The 16,588-nt window shown below is 40.5% G+C and overlaps 2 protein-coding genes and 1 long non-coding RNA gene across 3 annotated transcripts; 1 reads left to right on the plus strand and 2 right to left on the minus strand.

Moving 5' to 3' along the window:
- Window positions 1-1,052: 1,052 nt before the first annotated feature.
- Window positions 1,053-4,016, minus strand: LOC110508975 (uncharacterized). Its single transcript, XM_021589911.3, has 2 exons — window positions 3,707-4,016; window positions 1,053-3,383 (listed from the first exon to the last, which is right to left on the minus strand). Exon 2 carries the CDS (start codon window positions 3,375-3,377, stop codon window positions 1,779-1,781), a length of 1,599 nt encoding a protein of 532 aa, XP_021445586.3. The 5' UTR covers window positions 3,378-3,383; window positions 3,707-4,016; the 3' UTR covers window positions 1,053-1,778.
- Window positions 4,017-6,555: 2,539 nt separating this feature from the next.
- On the plus strand, window positions 6,556-12,369 carry cldn1 (claudin 1). The gene is made up of 4 exons (XM_021589913.3): window positions 6,556-7,211; window positions 8,346-8,510; window positions 8,875-8,959; window positions 9,184-12,369. Exons 1-4 carry the CDS (start codon window positions 6,989-6,991, stop codon window positions 9,344-9,346), a joined length of 636 nt encoding a protein of 211 aa, XP_021445588.2. The 5' UTR covers window positions 6,556-6,988; the 3' UTR covers window positions 9,347-12,369.
- On the minus strand, window positions 9,441-15,944 carry LOC110508977 (uncharacterized). Its single transcript, XR_002471379.3, has 3 exons — window positions 15,802-15,944; window positions 14,007-14,074; window positions 9,441-9,551 (listed from the first exon to the last, which is right to left on the minus strand). It is a non-coding gene; the product is annotated as an uncharacterized LOC110508977 (long non-coding RNA).
- Between the last annotated feature and the right edge of the window lie 644 nt (window positions 15,945-16,588).

The raw sequence follows: 16,588 nt of genomic DNA on the forward strand, positions 1-16,588 counted from the left end.
ATTGCCAAATGCAAACCGGTAAGCAGGACACATACCCTTACCTCTAGGGAGCCCTCAATGATTTTGTTAGTAATTCTCACTCAGATTTCATACTGTATTAACGTGGCATAAGTCATTGCAAAATGTGTAACTACGCCCCATGAGAAAATGTGTAGAATTGCAGGAAATTAACTTTCAAACTTACATTTTTCTCTCCGATATCAAGAGGAGGACCGATAAAATGTTTTACTGCTAGTTGGGGGGGCTCCCCTACCAAATCTCGCTTAGGGCCCTTAAAAGGCTCAGGCCGGCCCTGGTTATAGGATAAGTGATATTTGAGTGAACACCCCAGTACTTATATTGTGCTCATTTGGTGATCATTAGATATGTGTATCGGGACAAATATTTCCCCACAATTCATGTTTACCTCTTAGTTTTGGTCAAGAGAGGATTACTCTGTTTCATGCCATCCCTGGCAACTTTGGACGCTGCTACTTTGTCATTTGAATTGTGATGTCAGCTCAGACCAAGGACACAATTGACCCGATGACCCCTGACCCTTATAAACCCTGGGGTTAGAGTGCTTTATTCAAGGTGTTGCCATCTGTGGGCCCCACTCATCCCTTTCCCCCTAACCCCCTCCTTCCTCATCTCTCTCTTTTCTCTCCCTGGTACTATCATCTTCTCCTGTGTCCAGGGGCAGAGGGGTGTGAAGACAGGTCTCTGTGGACGACTTGTTTGTCTCGATCAACTTTTAAACCCCAGAATAAAAGAGTGAGAGAAGCTCTTAAATGGATCTCCATGAGGGGAGATGTAGTATACACCTACACCCATGCTTGTGTTTGTTGGATTTGTGTTCCAGAATTTTGTCTTCTCTGATAACATGTTTGATATAACATGTTTGATCTTTTGCAGGGTCTTTCTTATTTAAATTATTTCTAATAAATCATAATACAAGAGTTATTCAAATATATTTCCAAATGGATTACTGCTTAGATTTTTTTTTAAATCATATCCATATGTTAACTGCATTGATTACTTTAAAATGGAGAGAAACAAGGTTACCACATTAATTATATTGTCTTCCACAGGACAGATAGTTTTATAGATGTTCAATTAGCCATATACAGATTGTCAGTTTAATGAATTAAGACTAATCAACTACACAAAACAACAAAGTTCATTGCTGGGGTGGTTGAAAGCTATATGTGAATTTGTTGTTGCATATCAACAGAGTTACCATCTACTACATCTAAACATGTGTGTTGATGTTTGAGAATCTACAAGTGACAGAGGTGCCGAAAGCACGAGTCAATGGAGGAATAGAGTCATCTGCTGGCAAGAGCATACATTGCAGTAGATATGTCTGTTAGTATATGATTGAGTGGATGGTACTATGTTCATTACATAGTCTCTAGAACATTAGGGATGAACTTTGAACCTCGCAAGGGATAGTTCATCCACCTCTCTTATCTCTCAGCTATGAGTGGGAAACACCGTCAGCCTGGTTATCAGTTTTGAGTTGAGTTAAGTCTGTACAATATTGACATTGGCAGTAGGAGAGATTTGTTTAAGCCCATATCAATACTGCTTGTGTCTGCAAGACATCATATTATAAATTATTCAAAGCCAATACCTTCAAAATTAAATGAAATTCAGGTGGAATTCACTCTCATCTCATATACAGTATGTTGGTATATAAAATATTGTGTGTTTGATGTACGTAGATGGATAAAAAAAATCCAATCTGCATAGAGAAGTTATTACAAAGCTTCAGCCCATGTGCTGATGAACACCATTCACACAGTGAGAGTTATAGTCCCATTGCTACACTGTGAAGATTCTGCCCAGTCCTTTTTCATAATGTACTCAGTCGTGGTGCCGTCCCCTTCTTTGAAATGCACCATAAGTCTCAATGGGGAACATTTAGTCACTTTGCACTTGATAGTCATGTTGTCGTTGATGAACTGGACAGTACACTTGCTAGGGTTTGGTTTCTCTTCCAAGCCTTGGAAGGGGGTGGCTTTGTCTATAGAAGATACATTTCCTGGACACACCAGCTGGTCCCTCTCTAAGGAGACCAGACCCTGTCCTCTCAAAGGCTCAGGGCCTTTACAATACACATTACTCAGGTCCTCCACCAAGTGACCGTGCTCCGACACATAGTCATACAGATATAGCATGTGGCAGTCGCAGCTCCAGGGGTTCCTGCGCAGTCTCATCACGTTCTCGTGTAAGAACGCGTCAAAGAAGCCCTGAGGAAGGGTCTGGAGGTTGTTCTCTGAGAGGTACAGCTGCTCCAAGAAGGCCTGGTCCTCAAACAGCATGGCCTCCAGAGAGCTCAGGTTGTTATTCTGCAGATGGACGATTTCAATATTTGTGAGATCTTGGAAGATAGTTCCCGGCAGCGATGTGAGCTGGTTCTCCGAGAGGTCCAGGTTTTGCAGGCCCGTCAGGTTCCGAAAGACATCCTCTGGAAGATTAGTGAGCTGGTTCATTGACAGAAACAGGTGTGTGAGACTGGTTAGATGGCCGAATGAGTCAGGCGAAAGCTGAACCAGCCTGTTGCCTTTGAGATCCAGCTCTTTCAAGCCAACGGGAAAGGTTCCAGAGCTCACATTTGTGATCAAGTTGCTGCGAAGGTTCAGCTCCTCTAGTTTCTGTAAATGTGAAAAGACACCCTGAGGGAGGTAAGATATCTGGTTTCCCTGCAGGCAAAGCTCTTTCACGTGGGAGATGTTGTGGAAAGTGTCGGGCAAGAGGACATTGATCATATTGTAGCCCAGTTTGAGGGACTCTAGCTGGGACAAGCCGCTGAGGAGCTCATTGTCCACCCTTGTGAGCATGTTCAGGGACAGGTCAAGAGCGTGAATACTCAGGTTCTGGAAGAGCTGCCTGGGCAGGTGGGAGATGATGTTGCCCTTCAGCTGAAGAGTCCTCAGCTTCTGAAGCGAACTGAAGAGGCTGTCATTCAGTGACTTGAACCTGTTGAAGTTGAGCAAAAGTTTGGTGAGGTTTCTCTGTTTGCTGAAAGTACCTGGGTTCAAACAATCCAGCCAAGAGTTGCCGCTGATCTCCAGCTCCTCGAGCCCGGTCAAGCGATCAAAGGCCATGGTGGAGACATCCTGCAGCAAATTGTTGAAGAAGACCAGCTTGGTGAGATGGCGGCTGTACTGCATCGTGATCGAGCCCAGGTGCATCATTCCCGTCGTCATAATGACCAACTCCTTCACCTGTGTGGAGATGTTCATGGGCATGCTTCTCATGCTCTCCTCAGAACACATCACCTTAGTTGGCGTGAAACACTGGCATCTGGGAGGACAATTTATGTCGGAAGTGTTCCCTTGGTAAGAGAGGTGGAGCATCAGCCATAACATGGAACCAAAGTCTTTCCACATAATTCACTGTAGAAATAGAATGAAGAGATTTGAATGTATATTGTATATTATAGTATTTCAAATAACTCTGTTCTTTGAGTGAGCACATTGAGTACAGTGGACAAAATAGAACACTTTTCCCCAAATGTATTGGGTGAAGGGAATTACAATTCAGCTAGATGCTGACTGTGATGTTGACATCAACCCTCAAGCAAAGCCTCCCTGATATTTAGCATTTCACAGAAAGTAATGCTATTAGCTAACAATTTTTAAGACATAGCAGGGCCATTGCTGACTGTTTGATAGTCTGTTTCTTAATCTCATAATCAAGAAAACCAGTCATAACATACCTGTGTTTTGTATCTTTGTTTAGAATTCCCAGAAAGCAGAGGAAATAAGTTCCCTTGTGGATTTGAGGGCTGAGTCCAACTGAGTCCAACACTGTGCAAATCCACCCACAACATACCTACATTAGGCAAGACAAACCCTTTGGCTGTTGGACAGATTCTGTCATTCAATCATTAGCTCACAGGGGACGGGGACGGGACAGTTTTCGAAATCAAATTGGGTTGCTGAGAATCAAAGTGGTTGGTATGATATACAGTAGACATAGGGGTCCCATTTTGGAGACACTCTACACTGGCCATTGGGTGCTGCACTGTGACTGCCCTCTGAATCAGCCTAAAGCGTGTGTGTGTGTGTGTGTGTGTGTGTGTGTGTGTGTGTGTGTGTGTGTGTGTGTGTGTGTGTGTGTGTGTGTGTGTGTGTGTGTGTGTGTGTGTGTGTGTGTGTGTGTGTGTGCGTGCGTGCGTGCGTGCGTGCGTGCGTGCGTGCGTGCGTGCGTGTGTGTCGGACATGTTGGGTTCAGGAAGCAGAAGAGAAATGTCCATCTCAAAGTATTATTTTATACCAGGCCATGTGCAAACACTTTTACCAGAGACCTTCCTAAAGCAATCAAGTGACTCGTAGTACATTGCTCATCACATTCTATTGCAAACAGTAGCAGAGAAGAAGCAGAAAAAACAATACATTTTTCTGGCTTGGATGATAATTTAAGTGTGAGTCTTCACTAAACCGTTACTGGACAACTGCCGTCATGGGCCCCAGCTGAATCTCTTTTGAGTGCAATTTGCCTTGTTCCAGTATAAGCATAATGTGACTTCTTACTTAAAACCGGAATTTCTATTGTACCTGAAATTGTATTTCTTGTTGTGTCATTAGACTACAGCAGGAAAATAATCCTGCAGCAACTGGAATTTTGGAATTATTATGTGGATTATATTTAATGGACATTTTTTGTAAGGGTTGCTACATTTCTCGTTAGGGAACATTAAGTCAAGTCTGACATGTTAAAGTGGAAATGACAAAGCCGTTTTAATCATTGAAAATTCTCAACAACATTGTGATCAAATTAAGATCCTAGTCTTTCATTTCTCTCACTAACTTTATGAAGTTATATTTTAAAGCCAAATCTGTCGAATTTGGAATAATAAAAAAAACGATCTGTGTCAAAATCGCTGTCTTCGTTGTAGTTGTAGAGTTCTGAAGGTCTATTCAAATGATTCCATTCATTAGAATAACATCACAGTGTTCTATTATTTGTATGAATACGATTCTGTGGTGATGCCCTCTCTGTCATCATGTATGAAATTTGTTAGATTAGGTCTTTATGAAAGCAGGTTTGTGTGTCTTTTGTTTTTATGTTGTGTTGTTTTCTCGAGTGCGAAAAAGGGCTAGAAAAGGTTTCATTCATTACGTTCATTCATGATCAAAATACCTGATAGACTTAGCATACCATTGGAAACGTGCTTTTTCTATCAAGTCATGGGTAGCCTACGACTACATTTTCTTGATCAACTCAATAAAACCCTTTGATCATTAAATTAAATAAATAAAAAACTGTAATAGAAACTGGTGTCACACTTCACTGCGCCCTTTTAAAATAAGGACAAAACATTTCCACTAGGCGGCAATACAACCCTTATCCAAAATGAATGGAATTCCAGGACATTCCTTCAGGTGGCCTCAAAAGATGCGCTGTGTGTAGACTAAATCAGGGAGGTAATGCAGGGGGGTCCGACAATATATATATATATATATGTAATGTAAATATATATATATATATATATATATATATATATATATATATATATATATATATATATATATATATAATGTAAATATATATATATATATATATATATATATATATATATATGTATATGTATGTGTTTTTATGAATATCGCGAGCAGCAACCGAATAAACACATTTTGAATAACATAGACTACCTACAGTAAAAAAGAGGAGATCTTCATTCTAATAATGTCAACTTTCTTTTTTCAATCCTAATATTGAGCAAATTACACTCATTGAAGCCAATTACACTCATTGGAGTATCTGACATAGGCTTTGAAAAAGCATGTTTTGCCATGGCTAAACTTCGTTTAACCATCAAAACTGCAGCTCTTACCGAAAATGTGTTTGGAATGACCTTTCCAGCTATTAGGCTAAATTAGAGTTTACACTTCCTCCAATGATTATGTGGGTAGGTCAAAATAATGAAAAAACGATCTCCCAAATATATTCATTTTAAAATGTTGATTTGCCTACTTCTCCTTGCTATTACCATTCAGCTGGTGATAAGACAAGATATGTGATAAAAACGTGAGGTGGGGTCTCCCTGGGTCGCCGGTTTGCCTGGGAGGGGGTCCCTAAATTACTAAATGTAAACTACACCTTTACCATAGCGCCAAATAAGCGCAGGTTGACGTTAATTAGGATGAGTCCTGTCCTGGAGACAGAACGGAGTGATTTCTGATAGATGGGCCAGCTGAAAAGTCAAAATTGGCTATATTGTACAAAGTCTTGAAAACAAAAATATTTGTTTGGTCATGAATTAAGGGCTAGGCATTAGGGTTAGCGGTTTGGTTAAGGTTAGGGTTAAAGTTAGGGTAAGGTTTAAAATCAGATGTCATGACTTTGTGGCTGTGCCATCTATTGACCACTCTGCGGTGCTGCCTCCAGAATAAGATAAGATTCATGATAAAAAACGCTAAACTGCCAACCAAGCGCAGACTGATATATCGAAGATGTTCTATTATATTGATAAGAAAGTAAAGTGACCGCTCCAACAATGGAAAATGCATGTCCTAAAGATGGAGGAAGGCGGGAGGAGGCGAGATCACGTGGGACCATTCCAATGAGAGGGTAGATACGCGTGTGACTAGGCAGAACTCCGAAATAGAATAACTGTTTTCAAAGTTGCCGAAATGCCACGTGCGTCCATTTATATCAGTGCATTCGTAATAACCTAACCATTACGAAACTTATATTCGATCAAATAAGGCTCTTGTAGCAAATTAGCAATTCCATTTTTCATTGACCAAATCCGACACTCTCATTGGCCATAAAATAATAACCTCACTTCGTGTTCTTATTTTCGTGGACAGATTTTGGGCGGAGTAAACCCTCTCGCTTCATCTCCTCCTCTCTGGCTATACCTGAAGTTTTGAGGACTCTTCTGGAATTTGGGATGTTATGTGGATTTTCTGTGAATACTGAGTGGACCCAATTGATCTCTTCTATATTATTGAGGATTAATCTTTAATTTATTAACCATTTATTTAGTGAAATGGCAAACGCGGGGATACAGCTCCTTGGATTCGTCTTGTCTTTTATTGGCTTCATCGGGTTGATAGCATCCACGATCATGGCCGAGTGGAAACTGTCATCCTATGCTGGGGACAACATCATAACGGCGCAAGCCATGTACGAGGGGCTTTGGAAGTCTTGTGTGTCACAGAGCACTGGTCAAATCCAGTGTAAAGTGTACGATTCACTGCTCCAACTAACGGGTAATTTATTACTTGAATGTATTTTTCATGCTTTACAGTACTATAAAAACAATTATAAACGACCTATCAATACTTTTTTCATGGTTCAAAACGTAGTACCAGAAGGCCTATAAATTAATCCACATCTGTAAAGTGTTCATAAAATACTTGATACTACTCCACTGTTGGAGCTAGGAACACAAGCATTTCACTACACCCGCAATAACATCTGCTAAATATGTGTATGTGACCAAAAAAATGTGATTTGAAATAAATTAATCTGATCCATTTACCTTTGAAAAAAATACATTAACCTACAATAGATTAAGTGAGGTTTAAAAACCTATCCCCCAATGCTACAGAAGATCTCATGCATGTACAGACAAGCCTTGAGAATGCCAAGGATAACCATCATGCCTGCTCCCCGTGGTAACAGATGAAAACACCTGAACTCCATCTACACTAGGTTTAAAACCCAACCCCATTGTGCACCATTGTCTGATACAATTGAAATCTGAAGTCCATATTAATTCAAAATCCAATGTCTTAACAAATGTTTGAAGAATGTTTTAATAAAGCAAAAATGCAGTATAGTATATTGCCAATATACCACGGCTAAGGGCTGTTTTTATGCACAACACAACACGGAACGCCTGGATACATTCCTTAGCCGTGGTATATTGGCAATATACCACAAACACCAGAGGTGCCTTATTGCTATTATAAACTGGTTACCAACGTAATTAAAGCAGTAAAAATACATGTTTTGTCATATCCGTGGTTTACAGTCTGATATACCATGGCTTTCAGCCTATCAGCATTCACGGCTGGAACCACCCAGTTTATAATATACATTCAGCATTTTCCTCGTCAATTGAACCTGCATTTTTTTTTACATTCAAGGTGATGAAAGCTATAATACATTTGCATTCCTGCCCAATTATCCCTTTTCTATTATAATTTTATTAACTCTGAATACATTGATAATATAATATTCTCTAGGCAATCTGACGTTATTCAGGAGCTAGGCTATATGTAGGCCCTATGACGTATGTAATAACATGTAATGGCATAGTAATGACATAATCATTAAAGCTCAAATATGAAATTCTATGATTGATTGATTGTGTCTTCTGGCCTTTCTCTTGCTCCCAGGGATGGTGCAGGGCACACGAGGTCTCATGGTGGGTGCCATCCTGTTGGCTGGCATTGCGATCCTGGTGGCCATGGTGGGCATGAAGTGTACCACCTGTCTGGCTGAGGACCAGGAGAAGAAGGACAAAGTTGCCCTGACTGGAGGAATCGTCATCATTATCGCAGGTGGGGGTTTATAGTCCACACAGTGCCATGCAATAGATCTTTATTCAACTATTTGCATGGATATTGTTCTTCTTCTTTTGTTTGTTGCTGAAACAGTTCCGACTTGACACACCAAAGAAAGTGTTATACAAAGGTGTTGACTAAAGAAAAAACACACTGGAAGTCATGCTAACTAGTAGTTAGTACCTCACCCACATGTTTAAACATAGTAGGGGTACTTACTTTTAAACTTGATGTCATGTTTCCTCTGCCTACCCTGTAATTTCATACTGCATTGCAAGCCCACATTTTTTTTCAACCAGATTCTTTCTACATAAATATCTATTGATGATTTTTCCTATGATGTTGTCCTCCTGTCACATAGGTCTGTGTGCTCTGGTGGGGACTTCCTGGTACGGGAACAGAATAGCAAAGGAATTCTACGACCCCTTCACTCCTACAAATTCCAGGTGTGCTGTCATCATCATTTTGACAGGGGACTAGGAAGGCTTTGTTTGTCTTTGGGGAGAATCATAACCAAGCTGGGTTTTGCGTAAATTATGCAATATATTACGATTGTGTGAATATTATAGATACGCAATATTTCATGTTTGCAGTTGTGCCTCTATACATAACTTACCATAATCAATGTTTAGTTCTTGATTGATATTGTTATTGAAATGTCTATTTGCAGGTATGAGTTTGGCAAGGCCCTGTTCGTAGGTTGGGGCTCTGCTTGCTTCACCATCATAGGTGGAGCCTTCCTCTGTTGCAACTGCTCCAGTGAAGGCTCAGGAAAGTCCTCCCGCTACCCCCCGAACCGCTCCGCTGCCCCACCAGGCAGAGACTACGTCTAGAGCCTGGGGATATCCAGGAGACCAGGGTCGTGTTCATTAGGGTAGACGTTTCAAAATGTTGTGCAATGGAAATTGAAAGCAAGTCTTTACTTACTGGTCAGGTAGTGCCTTCCCGTTTCACTCCATTTAAGTCCGTTTTCCTCTGTTTTGTGCTGAACATGACCCACCTCCATCCAGCCACTCTCTATTCTGGGTACAGCACTGCCTAGGGTCAAAGCTGGGGTTATTTTTGTTGATTTGATGGTTGGTTTGGTTTGATTCATGATTTCTGTTATTTTCATTTCTGGTTGTTTTACTGTGAGACACTCCACTAGCAAGCAATATATCCATGATGCATACATACAGTACTCTATTACTATTTTCACACTATCGATTCAACCCAAACTGCACTGTGCTGGCTCTGATGTTTTCTTTCCACACCGTTCATGATTCCAGCAACTATGGTGGATGCGTAACGAGGACAGCACTGTTCAGCTCGGCCCCACTTAGTTCGGCTCAGTAGTGTGAAAATAGTATTTGTGTGTAGTTTGAGATGTACAGTGCATTCGGAAAGTATTTAGACCCCTTGACTTTTTCCACGTTTTGTGACATTACAGCCTTATTCTAAAATTGATTCAATTGCCCCCCCCCCCCCCCCCCCCCCTGTCTGAGATATCTACTGCAGCCCTCATCTTCCACATTCAACACCCATTCTGATAGTCACATTCTGTTAAAGGTCCCCGAAGCACACACATCCCTGGGTTGCTCGTCTTTTCAGTTTGCTTCAGCTAGTGACTGGAACGAGCTACAACAAACACTCAAACTGGACAGTTTTATTTCCATCTCTTCATTCAAAGACTCAATCATGGACACTCTTACTGACAGTTGTGGCTGCTTCATGTGATGTATTGTTGTCTCACCTTCCTGCCCTTTGTGCTGTTGTCTGTGCCCAATAATGTTTGTACCATGTTGTGCTGCTGCCATGTTGTGTTGCTACCATGTTGTTGACATGTTGTGTTGCTATCATGCTGTGTTTTCATGTGTTGCTGCCATGCTATGTTGTTGTCGTAGGTCTCGCTTTATGTAGTGTTGTGGTGTCTCTCCTGTCGTGATGTGTGTTTTGACCTATATTAAAAATAAATTTATAAGTATAATTAAATCCCAGCCCCCGTCCACGCTGGATGCCTTTTGCCTTCCGTAAGGCCGTCATTGTAAATAAGAATATGTTCTTAACGGACTTGCCTAGTTAAATAAAGGTTAAATAAAAAGTTCTGTCAGGTTGGATGGGGAGTGTTGCTGCACAGCTACTGTCAGGTCTCTCCAGAGATGTTCAATCAAGTTCATGTCCAGGCTCTGGCTGGGCCACTCAAGGACATTCATTGGAAGGTAAACCTTCGCCCCAGTCTGAGGTGCTGACCGCTCTGGAGCAGGTTTTCATCAAGGATCTCTCTGTACTTTGCTCCATTCATCTTTCCCTAAATCCTGACTAGTCTCCTAGTCCCTGCTGCTGACAAACGTCCCCACAGTATGATGCTGCCACCACCATGCTTCACCGTAGGGATGGTGACAGGTTAACTCCAGACGTGACGCTTGGCATTCAGGCCAAAGAGTTAAATCGTGCTTTCATCAGACCAGAGCATCTTGTTTCTCATGGTCTGAGCCCTTCTCCCCCGATTGCTCAGTTTGGCCTGGCAGCCAGCTCTAGGAAGAGTCTTGGTGGTTCCAAACTTCTTCCATTTAAGAATAACGGAGGCTACTGTGTTCTTGGGGACCTTCAATGCTGCAGAATTTTTTTGGGTACCCTTCACCAGAACTGTGCCTCAACACAATCCTCTCTCGCAGTTCTACAGACAATTCTTTTGACCTCATGGCTTGGTTTTTTTGCTCGGACATGCGCTGCCAATTGTGGGACCTTCTATAGACAGGAGCCTTTCCAAATCATGTCCAATCAATTGAATTTACCACAGGTGGACTCCAATCAAGTTGTAGAAAACTCTCAAGGATGATCAATGGAAACAGGATGCACCTGAGCTCAATTTCTCATAGCAAAGGGTCTGATTACTTATGTAAATAAGATATTTCTGTTTTTACTTTTGTTACATTTGCAAACATTTCTAAAAACCTGTTTCCGCTTTGCCATTATGGGGTATTGTGTGTAGATTGCTGAGGATTTTGGGGGGATTTTAATCCATAAAAAGCGGTAATGTAACAAAATGTGGAAAAGGGGTCTGAATACTTTCCGAATTCACTGTAGCTTGCTAATGCTGTGAGCAGTATCTTCTCAAAAATGCACTGAAATACAGTGGTGTAAAGTACTTAAGTAAAAAATACTTTGAAGTACTACTTAAGTCGTTTTTTGGGGTATCTGTACTTTACTATTTATATTTTTGACAACTTTTACTTCACTACATTCCTAAAGAAAATAATGTACTTTGTACTCCATATAGACACCCAAAAGTACTCGTTACATTTTTTATGCTTGGCGTGACAGGAAAATGGTCCAATTCACACACTTATCAAGAGAAAATCCCTGGTCATCCTACTGCCTCTGCTCAGGCGGACTCACTAAACACAAATGCTTCTGAGTGTTGGGGTGTGCCTCTAGCTATCCAAACAAATCAAAAATAAATAAAGTTTAGCCATTTAGTTTGCTTAATATAATCAATTTGAAATGATTTATACTTTTACTTCTGATACTTAATAAGGTTTAATTCCAAATACTTTTAGACTTTTACTCAACTAGTATTTTACTGGGTGGCTTACTTCAGTCATTTTCTATTAAGGTATCTTTACATTCACTCAAGTATGACAAATGGATACTTTTTCTACCACTGCTGAAATATAAATGTGATTTATTTTACTGTGCATTTGTGGGTTAGAATATTACAAACAAATAAATAGGATTGGGTGGTTACTATACCCTTATGCAATTTTTTTAATGTAAGAGTTTACCTAAATAGTTTTGTTTACATTGTATTTTCTGAGCTGCATCAAATTATGTCCTGTGTGATAATAGACAAATAAACCTTGCTGTTGTTTTTAAAGGTAAGTGTTTTTATTTTATTTAGAGGTCAGGTATTATGAAAGGCATATTTAGAGATTATGTAACACGGTAACTAAATTAGATCTATAGTTCTCTCCTGTCTCCCGTTAGCTCCTGCGTTTTATTTGGAAAAGGGAGTTGTCTCGACTTGATTTGTGCGGATATACCTTGTGCCTGCAGTAACACGCCTCTGAGGGTCTTTAGAACATTCGAGAGGAATTTCTAGAAAATAATTTATATTTAAAAATCACCATTGAATTTTCAATAGATATGAACATGAGTATCCCACTCTCAATTATGTTGACAATATTCATGTTTATTTAACTGTATCCAAATGTAGACTAAAACTAGTGAAATAAAGAATAAACATTCTCATCCTTGATGTTCCAACAGGCAAAACCTTTACTCCTCTCCAAGGAAATCACAGGTAAGTTTCTTCCAGATACTACCTTTAGAATGGGTTTCAGTACAGTGGTTGGTTTCAGTAAACAATCCTCAGCGGTAAAACGTGTAACCCCAGGGTTAGGATTTCACGGCACGCCCAGTCATCCTAACAGAGCCAAGATGCTGGGGAGTGACTAAATCAAAAGGTATTCTTCATATCTCCAACAACCTGCATTTACATGTTCCTGGAACCTTCTCTCTGCTGGGAGAGGGAGTTGTCCTCTGAATTCAGCCGCAGCCATCCAACATCCCCTCTATTCAGCATATCCACCCATGTTAGAATTCAATCCACTGACACAACTTTACTTATGAATGTTAGAGCAGGTAATTATAGTTAAATAACTAAAGTGATATAAAAAAAAGAGATGGTTGTGATTTTTCTATTGAAATAATGCCGGGTATGTTCTTAGCACTATCGCTAGGCTGGTGTTTAAAACCTGAGTTGAGTTTTCCAGTTGCAGCTGTGCCTCTTTAACTGTCCAGTACAACAGTATAGGACTATAAAGCAAGCGCACATGACCTCCTGGATCTGAAGGGGGTCACAAGAACAGATCAGGTTGGCTATCGACTGATCCAGAAACAGTGCCTAGCTCCAGGGCCCTAGCTCCTATGTACTTCTCAGAGGTCTGAAAAAGTTGGATAGGTATGAGCCATTTGTTATCTTTAACCTGATAGGTGGAATGCTAGCCATATTCCTCAAACCCATCTACACCTTTCAAATCAACTAAGGTGCTTGGGGGCTGCTGCTAGAGGCAAAGGTTTTCTCTTTTGCACTGATTCCTTAGCAGACAGCACCACCCTCTGGTGCCACCTATAATTTATGTTTAGTATTGTACTAGATGTTCATTGTTCATCAGGAAAAATGGGACATATATCCTTGGGAGATCAAAGAAGTTATACTGTAAAGGCCAGTAAGACTGAGGGCATCATTCCAGGGTTTATATCATGAAAACCATGTAGCAACCCAATCAATCTCTCTCTCTCACGACTAAGCATTCATAAACAACTTATACGATTTTATTACATTCATAAAAATGTATGAAGCATTCATAAACATTAATAAATATGTATTAGCATACATTTCATAAATACTTATTCATGTAAAGGATTATAAAGTGTCAATAATTGATACGTTAGAAAACTCCCATACCGTGATAACGGCAAAGCAATCTCCAAAGAAAACGCCATACCTACCTGACCATGCCTGCCGCCACAGAGATGCTGTATGTATAACCAGGAATTGCCTTGCAGGTAAAAGACCACTAGAGGACAGCAGAGATCCAAGTTAGGTGATTGGATCACACGCCCCTCCTGTGGCGATAAGAGCTACTAGAGATAATTGTGTTGAGTATTTATCGTCTTGGGCATTTAAACAAGTGATCCCAGAAGGCTAAACAGAAAGGTCTAGCTGGGGAGATAAGCAGGATGAACAAAGTGTGCTAATTGACGACTCTCTCCGAGCTAAATTATCTGAGTTCACGCAGAGTTTAGTACCAGTAATTCATTCACATTAGTAGGTTATTTTCTTACACTTGGGGTCAATTTAATTTCAAGATATGACTGTAATCGTTCCATGACTTGTATTGATAGTAGCGAAAAAGGCATTTAGACTGGCGAAATGCATTCACACAGCAGCACGTAACACAAGGGATGGTAGCCTACCCACGTTAGCATAAATGTATCAGACCTGGATGACATCCAGCTTCTACTAATGCAATCACTCTACAGGTCGAGAGCTGTGCTGCTGTGCTGTTCGCAAATGCAGACATTTCAACTGCATGGCACAGTGTGTCTGGTAGGTGTCAAACCTAAATGACAAATGGAAATCCATTGCATCATCAACAGCCCTGTTGCCATGCCATTTTATAGACGCACTCGAAATAGTACAGATGTAGGCTCAGCAGGAAAATTAGGTTTAATAGGAGGTGGAAAAAGTCTTCTAACGTTTGTAATTTACACTTGAAAAATGTCAGACTTGATTTGCCCTAACGATAATGCATCAACCACTTCAGAAAATGATGTGAGAGGCACTCATTAGATTTATATCTAAATTCGACAAAGTTTCGGACAAAGATTTTGTCCTTTCTCCTTGCTTTTGAATGAAGCTATACTTGTTCACTGTATCATATAGACTTTGAACAAGTATAGCTTCATTCAAAAACAAGGAGAAAGGACTAACTCTTTGTCAGAAAACTTTGTTGAATTTAGATTTAAATCTAATGGGCGCCTCACACATCAAGCGTTTTTCTTATCAAAGACACACACAGCTCTGATTCATTCATGTGTGACGGAGCTTTGGAACATTTAAATAATTTCATCCTATTACCCTCAAGCGTGAATTAGCACCAGACAACCATAGACATATAATGTTTACCACTCATATTGCCAGGGTTAGAGGTTTCAAGCCTGTTCTGTTCATTCTATTTCTATGTGGACAACTGTGTCACGCGGGGCCATGAGATGAGAAATAGATTCCTCTGAATTACATCCAGACCATAGAACCCCGCTGCCCATCCCTTCTCTTTGCCAAAAGATAATATATGCTTCTCAGTCTGTGTGAGATACCATAATTTAGCACAAAGAGATCGTTCAAGTCTCAGGGAACAGTTTGTTCAATGTGAGTAGCCTAAAGAGGCCATTGGTGCATTCGCAGACAGCAGTTTATCGACTGTTTGAACGACTTCTTTGGAAAGAGACAAAAGAAGGAATGCTGCATTTCTTGAAGTAAATGATTTTTTACGTTTCCAATAAGGTTCTTGTGAATTCAAGAGACTTGGACAAATAATGAGATGAGAATGGCAAAGGCTTGTACTGTAACATCATGACTTCAGTAAGACATTCATTCTAGTTAAAACAGACTAAGATACTAATTTTGACTGTAGGGCTAGAGGCCATGTATACTCCAAATCCATTGCACAAGCCATTATGTAAATTAACCCATATTACGTCTGATCCTCGCCTGTTGCCATACACCTGCCACTGAGCTTACCTGAAACTGAGCCGCCAACGAGTTCAGCATTTCCTAAGCTCTCCACAGCAGCAGACTCCCTGAAGAAGAATCTGTGGTGACGCTGCTTCTGGATTAACACTTTAAAGTCTGATGATCCGAGCTTCACGGACTGTTCGTATTCCTCAACGCTCACCTAACGTGACCTCTAATGAACACTTCACACGTGACTGGAAAACCGGAGAGTGTTGGCATTTAGGATAAAGAGTATGTGGGACCACTAAGGGTTAACCGGTTCACCGGTACATCAGAGAGATTTGGCATTAAGTCCAGAGTCCATGGGTTAAACCAGGCAGAAACACCTGTTAAGAATCTCTCTTTGACAAGAAGTGAGATTAGTTCACATTAGTGTACTAGTTGATTAGTGTCTCGTGCCTCCAATCGTCATCACGGACCAAGGATTGTAAATCAAGTGACTGACCCATAACAATAACACTGGGATGGCACAGAAGCTAAGAGGAGAGAGCTGGCCACTGGTATGCCTGATCAGAACGATAATAATTACCAGTATCTCTGCTTCGTTGAGCCCACATGGTTTTGACTAATTTACTAATTAACTAACTGACTAATTGACCTTCGGGTGATGATACAGTATGTCACCAGCACATACACAGCTAACAGCAGCATTTTCATTATCGAAAAGTTACATACAGAAACTATATTTTCACAAATTAAATGGTATGTGACATCACCTGTTATGGTCCATTGCAGTTTGCAATAGTAATAGTAATGGTAACTCACTGCAAGCCAGTGATCTGACTTTGCAGAA

This window comes from Oncorhynchus mykiss, chromosome 28 (genome assembly GCF_057628025.1).
Source record: "Oncorhynchus mykiss isolate SJ-2025 chromosome 28, ASM5762802v1, whole genome shotgun sequence".
NCBI classification, from domain to species: Eukaryota; Metazoa; Chordata; class Actinopteri; order Salmoniformes; family Salmonidae; genus Oncorhynchus; species Oncorhynchus mykiss.

Coding starts and splice junctions, on each gene's coding strand:
- LOC110508975 (XM_021589911.3), bottom strand. CDS start 3,377: ATGTGGAAAGACTTTGGTTCCATGTTATGGCTGATGCTCCACCTCTCT.
- cldn1 (XM_021589913.3), top strand. CDS start 6,989: ATGGCAAACGCGGGGATACAGCTCCTTGGATTCGTCTTGTCTTTTATT. Junction 7,212..8,345: donor TTCACTGCTCCAACTAACGG/GTAATTTATTAC, acceptor TCTTGCTCCCAG/GGATGGTGCAGGGCACACGA. Junction 8,511..8,874: donor AATCGTCATCATTATCGCAG/GTGGGGGTTTAT, acceptor CCTGTCACATAG/GTCTGTGTGCTCTGGTGGGG.